Raw genomic sequence first — 20,669 nt, 5'->3', positions numbered from 1 at the left:
AGTTTCATTTAAAAACATACATTTTTATCTTGAAAAAATATTTCAGTAAAAAGGTTTTTGTTTTTTTTTATGTGCTTGGAAAATAGCTCAGAAGTTAGTTTTTTCCATCATTGTAATATAATACTGAAAGCAAAAAGAGCTTTAAGCAGATTCCTTGGAGTTCTCATGTTGTATGTTCTGTCATGTGTTAAAGTAATACAAAGTACAAATTATTTGGACTTAACTTCAGTAATTAATTATTACAGAATTCATGGTTAAGAATGTTAATTTTTCACATATATCATCCAATGAAGATATGATTAAAATGTTTAGATTAATCTCAGAGGACACTGCAATATCCTGTCGTAACCTTGTAACACCAACTTTCCGAGCATTAATTAGATTACCTGTCACTTCAGTGTTCATAAAGAGATGTGAAGCACTGGTGTACAATTAGTGGTTTAATCTCACTTATTACTCTAGTCCTGAATACTTATAGCCATTGGAATGACATATACACCCAAAGACATGATTAACTTGAATTGTCCTTAATTTTCTGCCCTGTCAAATTTAAACCAAGATGAAACCATGTTGTGGTAATTTGTGTGTAAATTGGAATTCCTGGCTGCCTTCCTGGGCTTGTTGCCTCAAGTGTAATTTGAATTTCCAAACTCATTATCTTTAATTAGTTCAGATATATTCAGATGGAGTGTGTTTTTGCTTCCCTCACTGAAAGTGAGGGTAGCATGAAGACTTTGTAGTGTATTAGATAGAGAGTGATGGAAGCTGACAGAGGTTTGGAGGTCAGCAGGATCCAACCTGGCAACACAACACTGAGGTTCATCAGGCGAAGCTCAAATAACTGTCCGTCCTCCACAGACAGAACGCTTCACATCAAACTTTCTGAACTCACAAGTCTGTGGAACTATAGTGGCCTTTATTTGAAGGTATGCTGAAAAGAAATGGGTTTGAGAGAGAGAGAGAGAGAGAGAGAGAGAGAGAGAGCGAAGACATGCAGCAAAGGTCCAAGGTCCGGGACTTGAAACCAGGACCGGCGAGTCGAGAGCTGACGCCTCAGTGCATGGGTCACCTGCAATACCCCAGCCCCACCACAAACAAGAAGATTTTGATCTGAGATTTCTGTTTTTCTCAAGGAGTCCAGTAGATTGTATACTTGTCAGGTAAAAGCAGACAGAGAAGTTGGATCTGATTTCATAGACAAGGAAAACAGTTATCACACCATATTCAAAGAGTTGCCTGATTTTCTTGATGCCACCCTTTTATTATCTGTTTTTATCAAGCAAAAATATATCTCATGACAAATAGACACCCACGGGTACCTATTGGTAAAGATAAAAATCTGCCTGCCGATGCACTACATGCTTACAGTCGTTGCTCATGTCTGTTTTCGCTCTCTTTCCTGAAAACCCCCACACCTCCAGCCCTGATGTACGCCAGCATCTTCGGCAACGTGTCAGCCATCATCCAGCGGCTCTACTCAGGGACGGCCCGCTACCACACCCAGATGCTGAGAGTCAGGGAGTTCATCCGCTTCCACCAGATCCCCAACCCTCTCAGGCAGAGGCTGGAGGAGTACTTTCAGCACGCCTGGTCCTACACCAATGGCATCGACATGAACGCAGTAAGTACTCAGGCCACATTACCTCTGGGATCAGGGCGTCGTGCCCACTGTCCTGACTTTTGCTGAGTCAAGGCTTTTCTTGCTGTCCATTTATCAGACTTCAAGCATGCATGCAGATCATGTAAACTTTCACGATATTTATCTTTACCTCAGATAAAGAAATGGTAATAAAAACTATTATAATAAACTAATAATCAAAAACAATTCAACAAGATAGTTTAAATGAAAGAAAAGCTGCAGTTATATTTCATATAAAGGAATTGCTAGGGGTCTCAATTACTGTGGCACCTGGGATTTTATTAAAAACTGTTATTTCTTAACAAGAGATTTCTTAATATGAGATGTTCCCCAAGTGAATAAATGTACTCAAATGAAAGTATAGTTCTCTCTTGATATTACACAGCGAGATTATGCTGCTGCAGTAAAAGAGGAATTCATTTTAAAACAGTAGCCAGCGCTGTAAGCATAGCTAGTACAAATGAAAGGAAAATTCAGACTCGCTCGTGATAAATAAATGCGCTTAGAACCACTTGTGCTTTGCTAGAGCTGTAACTCAGACACCCACCGGCACAGTGACTCACACCTGTCAATGGACTCAAACACACCATGGAGTGTTTTTACATAAATTTTGTGTGCAGCTGACCTCTTGCTGAACGCCGTGCTGCAGTGTTCAGGATGGTACTCGTTCAGCCTGCACAGAGACCCGGGCAGAGCTGGAATCAGAGGTTCTCAAAAGCATGAACAGTCCTGTTCAAAGGCCTGGTTTTGGGGATGTAACAAAAAATAAAAAGCACTGTATGATTTCATAGCTTTTCTCAAATCTAATGGGACATTGATCCTGTACAGTCAAACCAAAAAACAAACAACAATGTTTGAAGAAATGCATTAAAACCCAGTGGCATAAGTTGATTATGATTAAATGTTAACATTCGGCCTTGGTTGGTAGAGTCTGTCAGTATGCCACATATCGACTTAGTCATATTTTCACACGCTTTGCAAAGGTTCTCCAAATCTCCCAGACTCTCACCCAACAGCCTTTTTCTAGTGACACCACAGGCTGTGTGTCAGATTTGTGCTGTTCTTTGGGTTCTGTCATTCCAAAACTTTAGTTTTTATCTAAAAAAAAAAAAGTCCTTCTTCAGCTCATTAGGCAGGGACCCCTGAGCATGACACTGCCATCACCATGTTCCTGTAAGGACAGCGGTGTCCAGCTCCAGTCCACAAGGGTCAGTATCCTGCAAGTTTTGATTCAAGTCAATCGACTGATTCAAATGGCTGAGTTACCTCCCCAGCATGTCACTTACCTAGTTTTTGTTCAGTCTTTTAAATTATATAATTTTTCTGCAATTATTAGCTGTCTTGTAAATTGTTCTACTCTTCTCCTGACTGATACCTTTACATATTGAGATCTGGCTGTTCCTGTGTAATCTCTTTACAAACGTTGGCTTTGACTAAATGACGCAAATGTAGAGAAGTCAGGAAAATCCCACCAGCAGTGATAAACTCTGTCAGGCGGATCAGAGTCATAGTACATGAGAAGACCGAATACTGAAAACAAATCAGAAGGTGCCTAAGTGAAGTATTAGTTTTGGTTTCCAAAGGGTGGCTCATGAGCCATTAGTGGCCATCGGACGGATTTTGTTTAAAAGAAAACAGTAGAGCCACCAATTCTAAGAAATGGTATGCCCTACTTTTGATAAGGCCAATTGGTAACATCCTTTATATGTTTTAGGTCTGTTCTCATTTTCCACAAAAACCCCATCACATAGGTTGTTTAATTATAAAAGGTATATGTTTGGTTTGTTTTGTTTTTTGTTTGAAAGAAGAAATAAAAATAGTCACAATTAATTTTTTTTACATATCTAGTTAAAATAAGTTAGAATTTTTGAATCCCAAGGCAGCGAGTGCTTTTCATAATTAATTGGGCCTTCGAGGTGATGGCCGCAGTCATTACAGATATATACAGATATTTTTGACTTTATAGTTGCTCTAAACATGTAAAGTATGGATTTTTTAAAGTCAAGCTATGTTGTGATATTATCCCTGAGTGAGACTTATTACGGACATAATTTCATAATTCCTTTCCAGGATCTAGTTTTCATCAAAGCAGGCTAATCGGCAGCTGATTATTCTGTAAAGACAGACCAACTCCGGATTCATCTTCCATGAAATGAGCCATTTAAGTAAAAACCTGCAAAGCATCCACAGCAGCACGCTCTCCGCTGTGCTACATTTCCCTCATAAGAGATCTGGGAAGGTGTTTGGTAGAAAGCAGGCTGGATTACATGTTGCTTGCAGCATTCATGTTGTGTCTTCTTCCCTCCATGACCAGCTTGATCAGCTTTCACCTCCTTCAGTCATGGAGATGGGAGAGAATAATATTGCTGCTGTGATAGGAAAGGGAGAGAGGGAATAAGGAGGTTCTTAAATCTGCCTCGGGGCAACGTGTGAAATTGCACCAGCTCTCTGCAGACAGAAACAGAAGAAGGCATCTAACTAAATAAAAAGCAGCCCTTTGTACAGCGCCTTGACCCTGGGTTTGCATCCAGAACCCCTTGGGCGGCCCGCTGTGGCTCTCTCATTCAGCCACTCAGTGGAAGCAGGGATAATAAGACAATTAGAGAATCATCACGTTGAATCGTTCCATTGTACGCTGCCAAAGCCCTCAATAAAGCTTTGCTCCACTTAGAGCTCCATTAGCTTATTTGTGAGTTCAGCGGTCTTTACTCGGCTTTCACACGGGAGGCTTCACTGATGGATGAAACGAGGAAACGGTCGATGTTTACACAAAATCTAAGCATTCTTTTATGCCATTGCTCTGTATTACCCATAACTTATCCACAGAGTTTTCAATATGGCATCGATTTAATGCCCTATGAGACGGATTTTATGTATGAGCTGTGCTTTACAAGCACTTTTGTTTCCTCTGTAACTGGTATTTACAGTGGTGTGAAAAGGTGTTTGCCCCCTTCCTCATTTCCTGTTCCTTTGCATGTTTGTCACACTTAAGTGTTTCAGAACATAGTCAAGGACAACACAAGTAAACACAAAATGCAATTTGTAAATGAAGGTGTTTATTATTAAAGATTAAAAAAAATCCAAGCCATCATGGCCCTGTGTGAAAAAGTGATTGCCCCCTAAACCTAATAACTGATTGGGCCACCCTTAGCAGCAACAACTGCAACCAAGCGTTTGCGATAACGTGCAATGAGGCTTTTACAGCGTCCTGGAGGAATTTTGGCCTATTCATCTTTGCAGAATTGTCCTAATTCAGTTACATTAGAGGGTTTTCGAGCATTAAGGGCCTTTTTAAGGTCATACCACAACATCTCAATAGGATTCAGGTCAGGACTTTGGCTAGGCCACTCCAAAGTCTTCATTTTGTTTTTCTTCAGCCATTCAGTGGTGGACTTGCAGGTGTGTTTAGGATCATTGTCCTGCTGCAGAACCCAAGTTTGTTTCAGCTTGAGTACACGAACAGATAGTCGGACATTCTCCTTCAGGATCTCTTGGTAGACAGCAGAATTCATAGTTCCTTTTATCACGGCAAGTCTTCCTGGTCCTGAAGCAGCCAAACAGCCCCAGACCATCACACTACCACCACCATATTTTACTGTTGGTATAATGTTCTTTTTCTGAAATGCAGTGTTCCTTCTACGCCAGATATACTTGGACACACACCTTCCAAAGAGTTCCACTTTTGTCTCATCGGTCCACAGAATGTTGTCCCAAAAGTCTTACGGATCATCATGATGTGTTTTGGAGAAATTGAGATGAGCTTTGATGTTCTTTTTGCTCAGCAGTGGTTTTCTCCTTGGAACTCTGCCATGCAGGACATTTTTGCCCAGTCTTTTCCTGATGGTGGAGGCATGAACGCTGACCTTAACTGAGGAAAGTGAAGCCTGCAGTTCTTTTCTTTGTTGTGGGGTCTTTTGTGACCTCTTGGATGAATCGTCGCTGCGCTCTTGGGGTAATTTTGGGCGGCCTGCCACTCCTGGGAAGGTTCACCACTGTTCCATGTCTTCGCCATTTGTGGATAATGGCTCTCACTGTGGTTCACTGGATTCCCAAAGCTTTGGAAATGGCTTTATAACCCTTTCCAGACTGATAGATCTCAGTTACTTTCTTTCTCAATTGTTCCTGAATTTCTTTGGGTCTCGGCATGATGTGTAGCTTTTAAGGATCTTCTGGTGGACCTTACTGTGTCAAGCAGCTCCTATTTAAGTGATGCCTTGATTGTGAACAGGTGTGGCAATAATCAGGCCTGGGTGTGGCTAGAGAAATTGAGCTCAGGTGTGGACAACCACAGTTATAATATGTTTTAACAAGGGGGGCAATCACTTTTTCACACAGGGCCATGATGCTTTGGATTTTTTTTACCTTTAATAATAAACAGCTTCATTTACAAATTGCATTTTGTTTTTACTTGTGTTGTCCTTGACTATTGTTTAAATTGGTTTGATGTTCCGAAACACTTAAGTGTGACAAACATGCAAAGGAACAGGAAATGAGGAAGGAGGCAAACACGTTTTCACACCACTGTATAATGACAATTGTATTTCTTTTGCAATTATTTCCCCCTTACTAGTTAAATAAGAGCAAGTAGGAGAATTGGTAAATAGAAGATTTTTTAAGAGCCCTCATGTGAAAGACAGTCACACATTTGTACCTGTTTAAATACAAATGTCTTTATAGGGAAAAAAATACATGTGTGGAAGACAGAAATCAGACCAGATGTAGTGTTTGTGTTGTGGACACAGCATTTTAGAATTCCTTTGAAATGAAATGAAAGTCTGCAGAAGTATAATGGTGAAATGTTGTTGATGTTCCATAAAAAATAAAGGGAAGATATAAATATAAAATACCTCAAAAAGCAAGACAGTCTACTTATTCAACATCGTTATTCAACCTTCTGTTCTTCACTAGTATCTCCAAAGAACCACTTTTAGTCAAATTCTGGAGACAGGTTCTCTCCTGACTGCAGTTTAATGCAGCATTCAGGTGTTGATTTCCAAGGCTGCTCCTGTTATTTTATTGCATGCAGATGAATTAATGTGGCCTTTGCTGCAGCACTGCTATTAATCAAACCTTTCTTGAGTACTAACCAACAGATAATGCTTGGGATCTTTACTCCAACAGCATTTGTCTGTATCAGTGGGTCCAGGTTTCCCTGTCTCTATCTGTCCGTAGTGACATTAGATAAGGAACTCAGAGATGAAGTGGGAGCCAGGAGAGACTGGAAACAAGAAAGTAAGCTGAAATGGGTAGGAGCTGGTAAAATGGAGGGGGAGTAACAGTGTGGGAGTTTGAGATGCAGAGCTTCCCTGCTCTGTGAAGTCAGTCGGAGAGTCAGACCAGAAGCCCGTTGCCTGCTGATTTAAAAAGCTGGCAGTGATCTCATTAAAATTGCACCAGTTCTTTATATTAATTACTCTCTGGGCCGGCTGACTCACCCTCTGCAATACAGTTTGACTTCATTTTGCTACAAAGCTACAAAAATCAGTTCATAGAGCCTCTTACAGTTAAATAGCTCAAAAATTGCTTACCCGTATTTTCTGCTTAGTCGGTCAAATTGGAACCAGATAATTAAATCACCAAATGTCCTATTCTACTTCATTCTAATTGAGATATTTAGTCTGTGTGCGTTTACTTTTTGACATTGCTGGTTTACATTAGTTTTGTTGTATACTAAATGCTATCATAGTAAGAGAGTGACTTTTATTGCTTTTATAAATTTCAGAAGTTTACAGAGGCAAACAAATTTGAAAAGCCCAGATCATAAAGTCATGCATTTTTGAGCTTTAGAGTCAATCCACAATGTTTGAGTTAATTGGAGGCCCACCAGTAGATGCATTTTAAAGTAATATATCTCAAATACACTGCTTGCTTGTGTGAATTTATGGAAAAATCCAAAGAAATTAGAAGCCATTACTCCACAAACAACATAAGAAGACTGATATAGACTTTCATTTTGGGGTCAGGTCCTGTTCTTTATGAAACGGGAATGTAACTATTTGGGCATTATGACTGTCTGTACAGTTGGTGTAAACTGGAATAACCTTGCTATTCTAATAGCATTATCCTAACTTTGAAGTACGGGGGTAGCTGCATCATGTTGGGATATGTTTTGAAGCAAAAGGGAGCGGTGGACATCCCTCAATACAGTAGGTTGCATCATTAGGAAAGACCATTATGTGGAAATGTTGAACAAACATTTCAGTCAGGAAGTTAAGATTGGGAAAAAGAGCATGCTGAGCATACTGTCAAATCAGTTACAAAATGGTTTAAAGGCAATGAAATCAATGATTTTCAGTGGCCCTGATCTTAGTCTCACAGTCAAACCTAATTCAGTTCCAGGAGTTCTGTCTTGAGCACAGAGCCCAAATTCCAGCAAACTATTGAGAGAAGGTTGTGGAAGGATCTCTGACATGTTTAATTCAAATATTTCAGTTTAACAGGAAACTCAACCAAATAGTAGAAATATGTATGGGCGCTTAAAGAAACATTACAAAAAAAAAAAACATATCTCTCATTTTTGTGACATTTTAGAAATATAATGTTGCTAATCCAAACCCAGCTAAAAATTCCAGTTTGATTTATGCCAGTGAGGAAAAAAAGATTTAATGTATTTTTATGCAGTATATGTAAATAACTGGTTTCCACTTTATATGGACATTGGGTTCTTGACTTAATGTTTCAATTACTGTTAGCTTTTGGCAGACCTGATCACATGTTTTCTATGCTGTACTCCATTTTTTTATTCGCCCACTCCCCTCCATGTCTGAACCTTGAAAAACTCTTGCCTCACTTTTTGTCTTTGTGCATCACTCTCCCCTCCCTACTGCCCCCGCTCTCCCACCTCCAGGTACTCAAAGGGTTCCCCGAGTGTCTCCAGGCAGACATCTGCCTCCACCTGAACCGAACACTGCTGCAGAACTGTAAGGCCTTTAAAGGCTCCACCAAGGGCTGTCTCAGGGCGCTGGCCATGAAGTTCAAAACCACCCATGCACCCCCTGGTGACACGCTGGTCCATGCCGGGGACGTCCTCACTGCTCTCTACTTCATATCCAGGGGATCCATAGAGATCCTGAGAGGAGACGTAGTCGTGGCTATCTTGGGTAAAATAAATTTAATTTCCTCAAAGGGTTTTGTCTATATTTGTTAAATTTGTATTATATTGATATTACTGAAATATAGCATCAGTCAAAAGATTGAACATCTCTATCCCTTCTTCAAACTTAAATAGGCCAAGTCAGTGTCAGGCGGTGTGATAACATTGAGCAAATACACCTTAGTGTCCTCGCATGAGGGTCATAAAGCTTAAAAGCAAGCACACATAGATCACGGAAATTAATGTAAAGCTATTTTATGTACTCTAAAACTACAAGTACTAAATTAAATCCTATACGCAGAGTCAGTTAAAATGCAGCTGACTCAGCAGGGTGTTTTTAAAGATAGGGATTTTTATCAACATGTAGATTTTGGAAGTTCTATCCAAATATAGAGATTGATCAGATTCTAAATCTATCAGTACCTCTAAAAATAGGAGGATTAATGCACAGAATATTGGCACATTTTTGTCTTTTGTTTTTTTTGTAAAGGGGCACTCTGACCCAAAGTGTTTGTTAGTGAGCTTACTGTCCTAGGCTATCTGGCCCAGTAGCTAGTGTGGACAGGGTTATTTGTTTTACCAACAGACATGCTAACTCTTGAAGCATCCTGCTGGTGTTTGTTTAAAAACAGGATTGGTAGGTCTCTGGTCTCCGCGACAACCGTCTGTTTTTTTTTTTTTTTTTTGCTGCCGAACTCCAGCTAATCTCGACTGTGTTAAAGATAAAAGTTTGGATTTCTCTCTTGCACCCATGATACAAAGCTGACTGACATCAAGCAATCACTATTTAGATATCCAACATTCAACAAGGGTGCATTTGTTCAGTGGGGAACTAATCTCCAGCAAGAAAAAAAAAAGTGCCACAATAGTTGGATTGATGTTCTCTTGCCAGTAGAACAGTGCTCATTCTCCCAAACATTTCACCAGGATGGGGCTTACAGAGGGATGTGTGCCGGCAGGCAGCCTACCTCGCTTTTACACAGGGTTACCAGTCTGTACCGTGGTAACGAAGAATCTAAAACAGGCTTTCTCTAAGTCTCTTAAGAGGAGTGTTTATGTCTGTCCCGGACAGACTGTATAGGGGATAGAGAATCCAGGCTGTGAGTGGGTTGCAAAAGAAAAAAAACACAGAGGAGGTGTTTTGTGCTCTAATAAGATAATTGGCGGACAAAAGAGTAGCTCTGCTATTGTTGCGGTGGTGTGACCAAGCCCCAAATGTCATAAATCTAACACATTGACCAAAAGTGCACTCTAGTGATTTCTCCAAATTTTGGAGGTAACGCAGATCTCAGCTGGTTTGAAAAAGTCAAAAACGTGTAAGGATATGTCTGTAGGAAAGTTTTAGAAATATATTCAGTTATTCCGGGTGAATTTTTACAATTGGGATTACAAAGAAGTTCATAAAACACAACAGGTATGTTCAGTGATGCTGGTTGCGACGGATAACCATATGTAGCAGCATTCTTTCTTCTCCTTAAACTGCGTCGTAAATCTGGGACACGATCCGTGTTTTTTCTGAACTCCAACGCATTTATCTCTTTAAGGTCTTCCAGGTGTTGTCTCTACAAAGTGCAAAACACCTCACAGATCCTGGAGAGCAATCTTTAAGTTGCAGTGCCATCTACTGGCAAGCACAGCTTCATTACTAACCAATACAGAGACGCGGGCAGATATTTGCAATTACCCCATTAAAAGTGATGCCGTCCATATGGTGTTTGAAATCCATCTGTCTCATCTGATGGATCATCATTAAATACACACATTTAAGGATCCTCCTCTGCTCCTCTATCAAAGAAAATGTTAATTTTTCCTCTCCCTGCAGGGAAGAATGACATATTTGGCGAACCCATCAACCTGTACCCCCGCCCGGGTAAATCCAATGCTGATGTAAGAGCGCTGACCTACTGTGACCTCCATAAAATTTTAAGAGAAGACATCCTGGAGGTGCTGGATATGTATCCGGAGTTTGCAGAACATTTCTGGAACAACTTGGAAATCACCTTCAACCTCAGAGATGTAAGTTTAGAACCAACAGTCAGAGGATGAAATGAGAGATTCTGCTGTCAGCACTCGATCAGAATGGATGACTGTTGTGTTCAGCTCCAAGCTAATGTTTGGTGCTCTTTCCAGACCAACATGATCCCAGGCTCTCCAAGCAGCGATGACTCTACTGGTGGGGGGTTCAACAAATTACGGAGGCGGAAGTTGTCGTTTCGAAGACGTACAGAGAAAGGTCCTTTGTCCTCTTTTGCTCTCACAAACTTCCAAGCACACAGCAGTCAAGTCTGCTGGATAAACAAGCAAGAAAAACAGCCAGACAAAGAGCTGGTTTCGAAGGAGAAAAGTTACCACATTCACATCTGATACATACTTACTGTTTGTTGCAAAACTGTTCACACCCCTTGAACCTTTGCTAATTTATTTATTGCTACAAAAACAAACATTTATTTGGATTTAATGTGATAAGCCAGCAAAAGATGCAAAAGTGCATAGTTGTAAAACTGAATTATTTAATTTAAATTATTTATTATTATTATTATTAAATTATTTATTGAAAAACTAAATATGAATATAGGGGCATGCATTTGTAAAGGCACTGAAACTACAGTTTTAACTCTTGTTTTTGATATATGTGTCTATAAGTTTTGCACATTGGCAAAGGGACATTTTTGCTCATTCATCTTTGCAACCCATTTGTAACCATCAGATTTCAGGTCATACCACAGATTTTGAATTGGATTTGGAAATTGAGTTTGACTGGGCCATTCCAGTACTTGAATATGTTTCAATGTAAACCTTTCTATTGAAGCTCTAGCTGTTTGTGGAGGACTGCTCCGTATTTAGCTAAGTCCATTTCATAATCCATGAAGGAGAAAAGCATCCCCACTGCGTGCATCACCGTGTTTCATAGTGGGGTTGGTGTGTTCAGGTTCACGTGAAGTGTTAGTTTTCCGTATGAGTATTTTGCAAGCTCACGGTATTTGTGCGTTCACAAACACACATGAATCTCACTTGTCCCACTCCCATCTCAATCACGTTGCAGTATTATTATTTAATGTTTTATATACAGATGTATTGAAAGAAATAGCTTCCAAGACCATTGCATACCCAACATAAACATGGCTGCGCAGAAGGACGCACGCGCATCTGCTGCTATCATATCTGTTTTGTCCATGAATCCATGATTTCTTCTTTGAAAGACTAGGTTACCTTGGTATGGTTTCTCATGGCGCCTGCTGCTTACATTTCCATTTGATACTGTGATTGACTGAAGCCAACCTTTGGTAGGGGGACGTGAGGTGTCACATCTCCCAGTCAGCTCAGATAGTTTTGCTAAATGTCTCCAGAGCAGATTTAATGGGAGCAGACTTCACATTATCAATCTGGCTTGGCAGGTTAAATATTTTATATGATGACTAAAATGTTATCTGTCCAGATAATCTTCTTCCAAATATTCACTGTGTTCCCTACATGGAATTCTTTAAACTGTAAATGTGTCTTCTTAATGGCCTCTTACATCTAAGATCTGATTCTTGTTAATCTTTCTTAAAAGCCAGATTTTGTGGAGGTTTACAGTTGTGCCCTATTCTTTCCATTTTGTTAATAGAGCAAACAGAGTTCTGACAGTAGATACTTTTGATAGATTCTGTAACACTTCCTCTCTCATTTTATATGAAAATACTTCAATGGACAAAAAAAAAACAATGCGGAGATCTGCAAACAAAGCCCTTGAACTAGCTTAGGAACAAGAAAATAACAGCCCCATTGTCAAGTGATTTGACAAATTAATAAAACAAAATTATCAAACCAGGGCAAATATTTCAGATACTTTGGTTGTATGTTCCAAATAAAATGAATGACAATTCAAAACATGTGGAAAGAAAAGTTGTGATCAGACTTAAATGGTTATGTTTTTAATTAAAACCTGAAACCCTCTCCAGATGACGCAGATGCTGGAGAATATAAAAAATCTCATAAATCTTCAAGGCGAAGACAGAGGGAAACAGCCAACAACCAAAACGAGAAGGAGGAAGCAACCAAAAGACGGTGGGGGGGACATCGAAGCTCAGTGTCTTCCCACTCCAGTGGCGACGAGGTATTAATCCACAGTTGCTTCATGGTGGCTGTGAATAATGGATGTGCTGTGTTTTGGTGCTGTTGTACACAGCGGCAGAGCATGAGCTATGTTCTGGATCTGCTCTGACAGGGGGAGGAGTCTGTTGTGACTGGCCTCGCTCCACCACCTGCGTTGCTGGAACCCCCCAAAGCTCAAGCTGCGCCCAGGAACTTTAGTGAGAGCACAGAGGCTGAGGGAGACCCCAAGACTGGGAACACCTGTAATGCCCTTTCAGGTAAAAACATTTAAGAATCCTCCCATCATCCTTATGAAGTGCCAGAATCGTCTGTTATTAGTGTTTGAAATAATGGCCTCCCTTCGCTCACCCCTCACTCAGGTGCTTTCTCAGGGGTTTCCAACATCTTTAGCTTTTGGGGAGAGAGTCGAGGAGGTGGCCAGTACCAGGAGGTCCCGAGCTGCAGCCTGGCCTCCCCCCCGCCTCTCAATACTCCACTGCACAGCCTGAGCCGTCAGCAGCGCAGCCAGCTGGACACACGACTCGACCTGCTGCAGAAACAACTCAACAGGTCAGTGTGTCTCTTATAGTTTGTGTTCGTCCAACACCTTCTGCAACATAACATATTGCCAAAGTCCCTCCTTAAAGGATGCACCAGTAGGCCCGAGGACTGAGTTTTTTGCTTGGTTCAGGATTAAAGAAACCCCTCCCACCAAAAATGTCAGACAATAGGCATTTTTGGATCACTTCCTGAAGCACTGGTATTTAAAAACGTGCTGAAAGCTTCTGAAGATTTGTTTTTTAGCTTAAAAGAGATTTGTGGCCTATATTTAATCTCCAGTGTTTGTAAGAGTTTGACCTGTCAATACCAGCTTTTGCTGATTGTGGTTGTTCTTTCACAACTATAGCTAACATGGTTCTAAATATCTGGTGGTTCTGCACCAGTTTATTTCTCCTGCTAAACAGTCAGTTATAGGCCGCATTGGGCTGTTAGCAGGTAGGCTGCTGTGTAGCATTCTCCGTACTATAATTTTTGGCACTTTCTGTCAGATTTTAAATGCAGATAGGAGCATAGTCTGGACTGGGATTAATGGAGTGCAAGTGCTGCTGGCAGCCTTATCAACATTATCTACTGTGTGCATTGTGTTGGATGATGGACTCAGCAGAAGTCTAAAGTTATAATGAAAGTCTATGAAAGTAAATAATAAAACAAAAAGTGCCAACAATCTAATGTTTTAATAACATCTCCGCCCCTTCGTGTCAAAAGGTTGGGTCACCAAAAGAAAATGTTTTCTTTTTCTTTATTATTCAGATTTGATTTACTGTATAATGTTGCAAGAACTGTTATTGCTTAGGTTAATTGACACTATTATGTAAGAAATATACTTGGTTTCTTTCAGTCTTTATTGTTATTTCAATTCAATTCAATTCAATTCCACATGCAAATTTACGAGTTGCTTACTGAAATGAAAAGGAAATTAATCGGATGGTTCCCTGAATTTTACTGTGTCATTTATGCTTTGTTATTACTCAGAATCCCCACATCTAACTAATTAGATTCAGGAAAACATGTGGGCGAAATACTACAAAGGCAACAACAACATCTGTCCTCCTTCTGAGATTTAATCTCAACCAAAGAAGATGGATCCAAGCCAATAAAGGGATTAATGAGTGGTTGATGTTAGCTTGAAACCTTTTTTATGTTGCAATTAAATCATGGAGGATGAAAAGTTAAAGGTTCTTACTCCTATACAACTGCCAACCGATTACAGATTAGCGTTTAAATAAGATGGTTAGCAGTGCATTCTGCTAACTTTGTGCTAGAGTTCTGAATAATAATCACCTTTATTGTCATTGCAATAAACATTCCAATTAAACTTGCTCTCTGCATTTAACCTATCCGCTTGGGGAGCAGTGGGCTGCCACTGTGTGGCGCCTGGGGAGTAATCGGGGGTTAAGGGTCTTGCTCGGGGACCCAGAGTGGCAGTCTGTGGGTGTTGAACCCAAAACCTCCACGACACAAGCACAATGCTCTAACTATTATTATTATTATTATTATTATTATTATTATTATTATTATTATTATTCATTGTTAGGTGTGAATAGAAAGTCTCTGTGTTTTGAGTCCGAACCGGTCAGTGCATCCAAGCTGGCAGACAGCAACAGCATTATAAAACTAACTTGATCACAGAATTCAAATTCATACAGTTCTACATATTTTTTGAGTCCTCATTTTACCAACCTAATATTGTAAATATTGTACTTTTGCAGTTGGTTAATGTGAAGAAAAAAAAAAAAAAATATATATATATATATATATATATATATATATATATATATATATATATATATATATGGATACTAGAGATGTGTTCTTTGAAGTGATAGTGAGAACTATGCCTCAATGTTTCAGAATCCCATAGTCTGATCTAGGTTTTGTACTTGCCAGAATGCCTGACTGCTTTGTGTAAAGTTTGATGTAAAGGACATTGTGGTAAGGGGCTGTTTTTAGGACTTAGGCTCACCCAGTAATCCCAGTGAAAGGACCTCTTAATGCTTCAACATACCAAGACACTTTGGACAATTTCATGCTCCCAACGTTGTGATATTTTGTGGCTGTCCCCTTCCTATTCCAACATGGTTGTGCTTTGGTCCACAAAGCAAGGTCCATAAAGACATGGATGAGTAGGTTTTGTGTGGAAGAACATGACTGGCCTCAATGTAGTCCTGACTTCAATCTTGTAGAGCACCTTTTGAATTGATTAGAGTGGTGACTCTGAACAAGGGCTCCTACAAAAAATCTAAATTTCCAAGAGACACATTATTTGGGCCAATATTCAATGTAAAACATATTTTTACTTATTTCCAAGAAATAAAAAAAAATATTTGGAGTTGACATTATACTTGCCTTTAACATCTTACTATATTAGTGATTAGAACAATGAGTGCAGTTTGCTAACCTGTCAAGCCATATTGATAATGTGTAGCATTCTCGGTTTAGTTCTACACATCAATCAGGGTTAGCTCCCATCGGATCCAAGGAGGGACATTCAGCAGAACTTTCTGAGCTGATTGGACGAAGTGACACCCAGTGCCCACAGTCTCTTTGTTTCTGCCCTGTGGAGCATGCACAACTTGACCTTAACCTTTCCAAAAGGCTGCCACAATTTCCAAATCCCACATATTGCATGACAGAAATTTTTTTGAAAGCTCAAAACAACAAAACAGCAATGCTGTTGTAATCTGCCCAGCTTGTCTGCTTAAGGGTTAAAGTTGGCTCCAGGTCTGTTTGCTTCTTTGATTTACGGTGTTGTGCAATTATACACTGTTTTAAAGTTATTTAATGTTTAATAAATAACTCTCTGTCTGTTAGGTATTGTCCAGTGGATATCAACTCTTAAGCTGATATCAGGACAATATTGAAAGGTGATTCAAACACTGGCAATCTTTTAACAGCAAACTCTGCACACATATAGAATAAGGAATGACAACTTATCTTCAAGTTCAAGAATTTATTAACAGAAATAAAACTAACATCCAGAGAACATCACTATATAATGCTGCTTATCTGAATTAACATTATATTTCAATTAACAAATCCTCTCTAGTGAAACTTAACTACTAAGCAAAATAAAGATAAAAAGACGCTAAGCTAAGGAACTATGTACATGCAAAAAGACAAAAGACAACATAAAAGTGGTGATCATCATCAGAATAATTCAGTGAATCCTGGTTCACTGCAGAGCTGACTTAAGAATGTGGAATGGACTTAAATTATCTTAACTAATTAGAACAACATTTGGTATGTTTTTCAACCCATTCACAATGCAACTCCCGAGTTACACAAAACAACATTTGTGGAAAAAACATTTTAAAGAATGATTTGCTCAGTAAAATCATTAACTTTAGGGACGTTCGATTTTATTAATGCGATTATACCTCAGGGAGGCTAGGGGTTGCTGTAGCGATCGGTCGCTAAAATTGGCTAATCCTAAAGTCAAACAAAATGCCTTTAAATCAACATTAATATTCCATTTCAATCTAATTGCCATTTCTTTCTCACAGAGAAAGAAATGGCAATTAGAAGGATTTTTTTTAGCACGATAATTTAAGTCTTTGGCGCTCAGACCTCGGCAGGAACATTAATGCTGAATTATACTATAATATGCATAAGTAGATGTATGAGAACAGGGATGTTCCCCCCAGGTCTGAAACTGGTGGTGGAGTGGAGATAGAAGAAGTTTGTTCAGTCCATATGCTGATCTGTTTAAGATAGATGTCCAACTTGATAAACACAAGTTTGCATAAACTGTTCATGATGAGCAAGCTTGAACCGACTGTGGAGAGGAAAAACTCCCCTTTGGTAAAAAAAACCTCTGGCAGAAACGGGCCCAACATGGTGGTCTTCTGCCGGACCAATAACAAGGTGATAGGGAGTGCTGAAGACTGGGAGAAAACACTCTGATGGGTTGAGGATAGAGGAACTTCATGGAAGCTAGATGAACTCAGCTACGATGGTGGAGAAGGGTTGGGGGTGGGTTGAATCGGACATCTGATTCGAACTCCGACATGATGCGATGCTGTTTGCGCTTGCTGGTTAGCAGGCTGAGACGTGGATTTGAAGTTGCTTTTAAGATGAGCGCGGGATGCTGATTTGGCTTCATGGAGGTGCGGTTCGTGGCTGATTGGCTCACATCAGAGACGGATTGGCCACTGATTGAATGGAGGCAGGTGATGAGTTTCTTCAATTGAACTTCCGCTTTAGCTTCATATTAATGCGGGAATAACGCTCATAGCACTATCTAACAATGGTGGAGGGAAACGAACAAGCCCTATGCTTGAAACAACCGTAATTGAATATCCAGAAACAGAAAGTCACCGGGAGCTAAATAGCATTTTGGCTGGCGGATTTTCGGCGCTAACTTTAAAGGTTTCAGCTTTATTTTAGTGATAATGATTGGAATGGATAACAAGGCAAGGCAAATTTATTTGTATAGCACATTTCAGTACAAAGTGAATGCAAATTGCTTTACATGATTAAAATATAGGAAAACAAAACAGAATAAAAGCAAGTTGTAATAAAATGTAGAAACAAAATAGACATGGGTGAATAGAAACTAAAAGCAAAAATTAGAAGCAGTTGGGCTACAAAGTTGAACTAATGATGTTTCAATAAAACAGTTTAACTAGAACAGTCAAAGGCAATCCTAAACAAATGTGTTTTAATCTTTATTTAAAGGAACTCAGACTTTCTGCACTTTTACAGTTTTCTGGAAGTTTGTTCCAGATAAGTGGAGCATAGGAACTAAATGATGCTTCCCCTTGTTTAGTTCTGGTTCTAGGTATGCAGGGTAGGTTGGAGCCAGACGACCTTAGTGGTCTGGAGGGTTGATACACTGATAACAATTCTGTGATGTATTTAGGTGCTAAGCCATTCAGGTAATCAATTCAACTAAAATGAACGCATGGATTAGTTTTTCCAGATCCTGCTGAGACATTAGTCCTTTAATCCGGTAAATGTTCTTCAGGTGATAGAAAGCCGACCTTGTAATTGTCTTTAAATCCTTTTGGAGGTTCATGTCTGAGTCCATCACTACTCCCAGATTCTGGGCCTGATCAGTGGCTTCTAGCTGAAGCAGCTGAAGCTGTGTGCTTACATTTGATCTCTCCTCTATTGGTCCAAAAATTATTACTTCAGTTTTGTTTTTATTCAATTGAAGAATATTTTGGCAGATCCATGCATTGATTTCTTCTAGGCATTTACTCAGTGCTTGAACTGGTTCATAGTCACCTGGTGACATGGTGATGTAGTGCTGTGTGTTGTCTGCATAGTTTTGGTAGCTGATGTTGTTGTTTGTTATGATATGAGCTAGAGGGAGCATGTAGATATTGAATAGGAGGGTACCTAGGATGGACAAATGGGAAACCCCACATGTTATTTTTGTCATCTCTGATGTAAAGTTACCTACTGACACAAAAAAAGTCCCTGTCCTTTAAGTAGGATTTAAACCAGGTAAGAGCTGTACCAGAAAGGCTGACCCAGTTTTCCAGGCTTTCTAACATAATGGAGTGATCGACAGTATCGAATGCTGCACTGAGGGGTCCAGTAGTACCTGCACTGTGGTTCTTCTACAGTCTGTATGTATATATCTGTCATTAAAGACCTTGATAAGGGCGGTCTCTGTGCTGTGGTGAGCACGTAAGCCTGACTGGAAAACGTCAAAGCGGCTGGTCATTGATAAGAAGGTGTTTAATTGTTGAAACACAGCTTTTTCAATAATTTTACTGATAAAGGGGAGGTTTGAGATGGGCCTGTAGTAGGGGTGGGCGATATATCGAGTATACTCGATTTATCTTAAGTTTTCCTCCGCGCAATAGTTAAAATGACTTTATCGCGACCATCGCGTGTAAATTTTCCTGGCAAGATTGAGCCGCTGTATTTAATTCACTGTGAGTTTAGTTTTTCCCACATGCTGTGAACGCATCACTTGCTCCCCCTCCAAACCAGAAAGCACTCTGGCACGCACACACAACAACGAACCCATGCACTTAACGTTGACGAGACAGCGTGAACTATGGCAACAGTGAGCTTTTCAGGCAGTTGAAGGATGTCAAACAAAACGCGGTAATTTGCAAAACATGCCGTAACAGCATTGCTACAAAAGGTAGCAGTAGCACAAATTTCTTCCACCTAAAACATCATCCAGTACAAAATGAAGACTCTTGTAAACTCCGCGTGTCGACCCCCTCACCCCCACCACACACACCGAAGGAACTTTAATTAAACCAGCCATAAAACTGTTGAAACTGGCGTCTTCTTTGTGGAGAAGAAGGGGAGGTGGGTGCAGTCTGTACCGATGTCCGTGGGGATGGAGGTTTTTGGTTCTCTTTGGAAGTTAAAGGGGAGTCATCTTTTTGTTCTGTTGAGATCTGTGATGAATCCTCCTGTAATTCTGATGTAGCCTCTTTCTGTGTCATCTTTCTGGTTATCTTTATCTTGGCTTGTTCTGGCTGTACTGGGTTTATTATTTGTTTTGGCACTGGTTGAGCTTTGTTTTGGGACAAAGCTGATGGTGCATGGTTCACAGAATAGAAGATGTTTGAAATCAGCCATTTTGCACCTGACCTATTTAGAGAGAAACAATCTCTGTTGAACAGATGTCTCCTCTTCCAAAAGATGTTAAAGTTGTCTATGAAGATTACAGCTGTTTGTTTGCATGTTTTTTCAGCCATTTGTATAGCATCAGATCTTTGGAAAAAAATCTCATCTCCACAATTAACGGGCACTTGAGGGCCGCTGAGAAACACCTTGACATTAAGGCCATCAACTAAATTTAGTAGACGAATGTAATCCTCTTTCAGTACTTCTGATTTTCTTATCTGGGTGGCATCACCCAGGGCTTCAGCTTGTATGATGAGTTTTTCCAGGGTCGGGCGATCTTTCAAGATCCTTGGAAGGATGTCTGATACATCAGACACCAGGCCACAGTTCAAAGGGTTATAAATCAACACCTCTGTGTTTTTCTTGTTACAGAAATGTTTAATCCCACTTACATATCCATTGCATAATATCAGGGTCCTTGGCCCTGTGGCATGTTTTTCTCTGGTAGCTTAGAGCGAAGATTGTTGACATACCTTTGATTGTTGTCATGATCCTCCTGGATCACATCTTGGAGTGGAACAAATCTCTTTAGTAAAGGAATTCCAACATTCCAAGCAGGTTTACTCCTATCATTTGTTGTGAGAACAGCCCGTTGCTGTTTCACTTTTCTTGGGACACTTCTCTGTAGTATCGGCCAGTTTTCTTTGTCTAGGTGTGGGGTTTGTTGATCCTTTGGCCTTGCACCCAGAGTGGTCCAGGGAT

At 40.0% G+C, this 20,669-nt stretch overlaps 1 protein-coding gene across 1 annotated transcript in view; it reads left to right on the top strand.

Moving 5' to 3' along the window:
* The window catches only part of LOC118556210 (potassium voltage-gated channel subfamily H member 2-like), a 42,552-nt gene that overhangs the window by 9,478 nt on the left and 12,405 nt on the right, over positions 1 to 20,669 (top strand). Inside the window, exons 7-13 of the mRNA XM_036125348.1 lie at positions 1,422 to 1,621; positions 8,487 to 8,739; positions 10,555 to 10,748; positions 10,863 to 10,965; positions 12,674 to 12,828; positions 12,940 to 13,084; positions 13,187 to 13,376. Coding sequence (XP_035981241.1) covers positions 1,422 to 1,621; positions 8,487 to 8,739; positions 10,555 to 10,748; positions 10,863 to 10,965; positions 12,674 to 12,828; positions 12,940 to 13,084; positions 13,187 to 13,376 — 1,240 coding nt within the window. The remainder of the gene's footprint in view (positions 1 to 1,421; positions 1,622 to 8,486; positions 8,740 to 10,554; positions 10,749 to 10,862; positions 10,966 to 12,673; positions 12,829 to 12,939; positions 13,085 to 13,186; positions 13,377 to 20,669) is intronic.

The sequence above is a fragment of the Fundulus heteroclitus genome, chromosome 21, assembly GCF_011125445.2.
Source record: "Fundulus heteroclitus isolate FHET01 chromosome 21, MU-UCD_Fhet_4.1, whole genome shotgun sequence".
NCBI classification, from domain to species: domain Eukaryota; kingdom Metazoa; phylum Chordata; class Actinopteri; order Cyprinodontiformes; family Fundulidae; genus Fundulus; species Fundulus heteroclitus.
The sequence above is the reverse complement of the archived record's forward strand: the minus strand, read 5'-3'. Positions and strand labels throughout refer to the sequence as shown.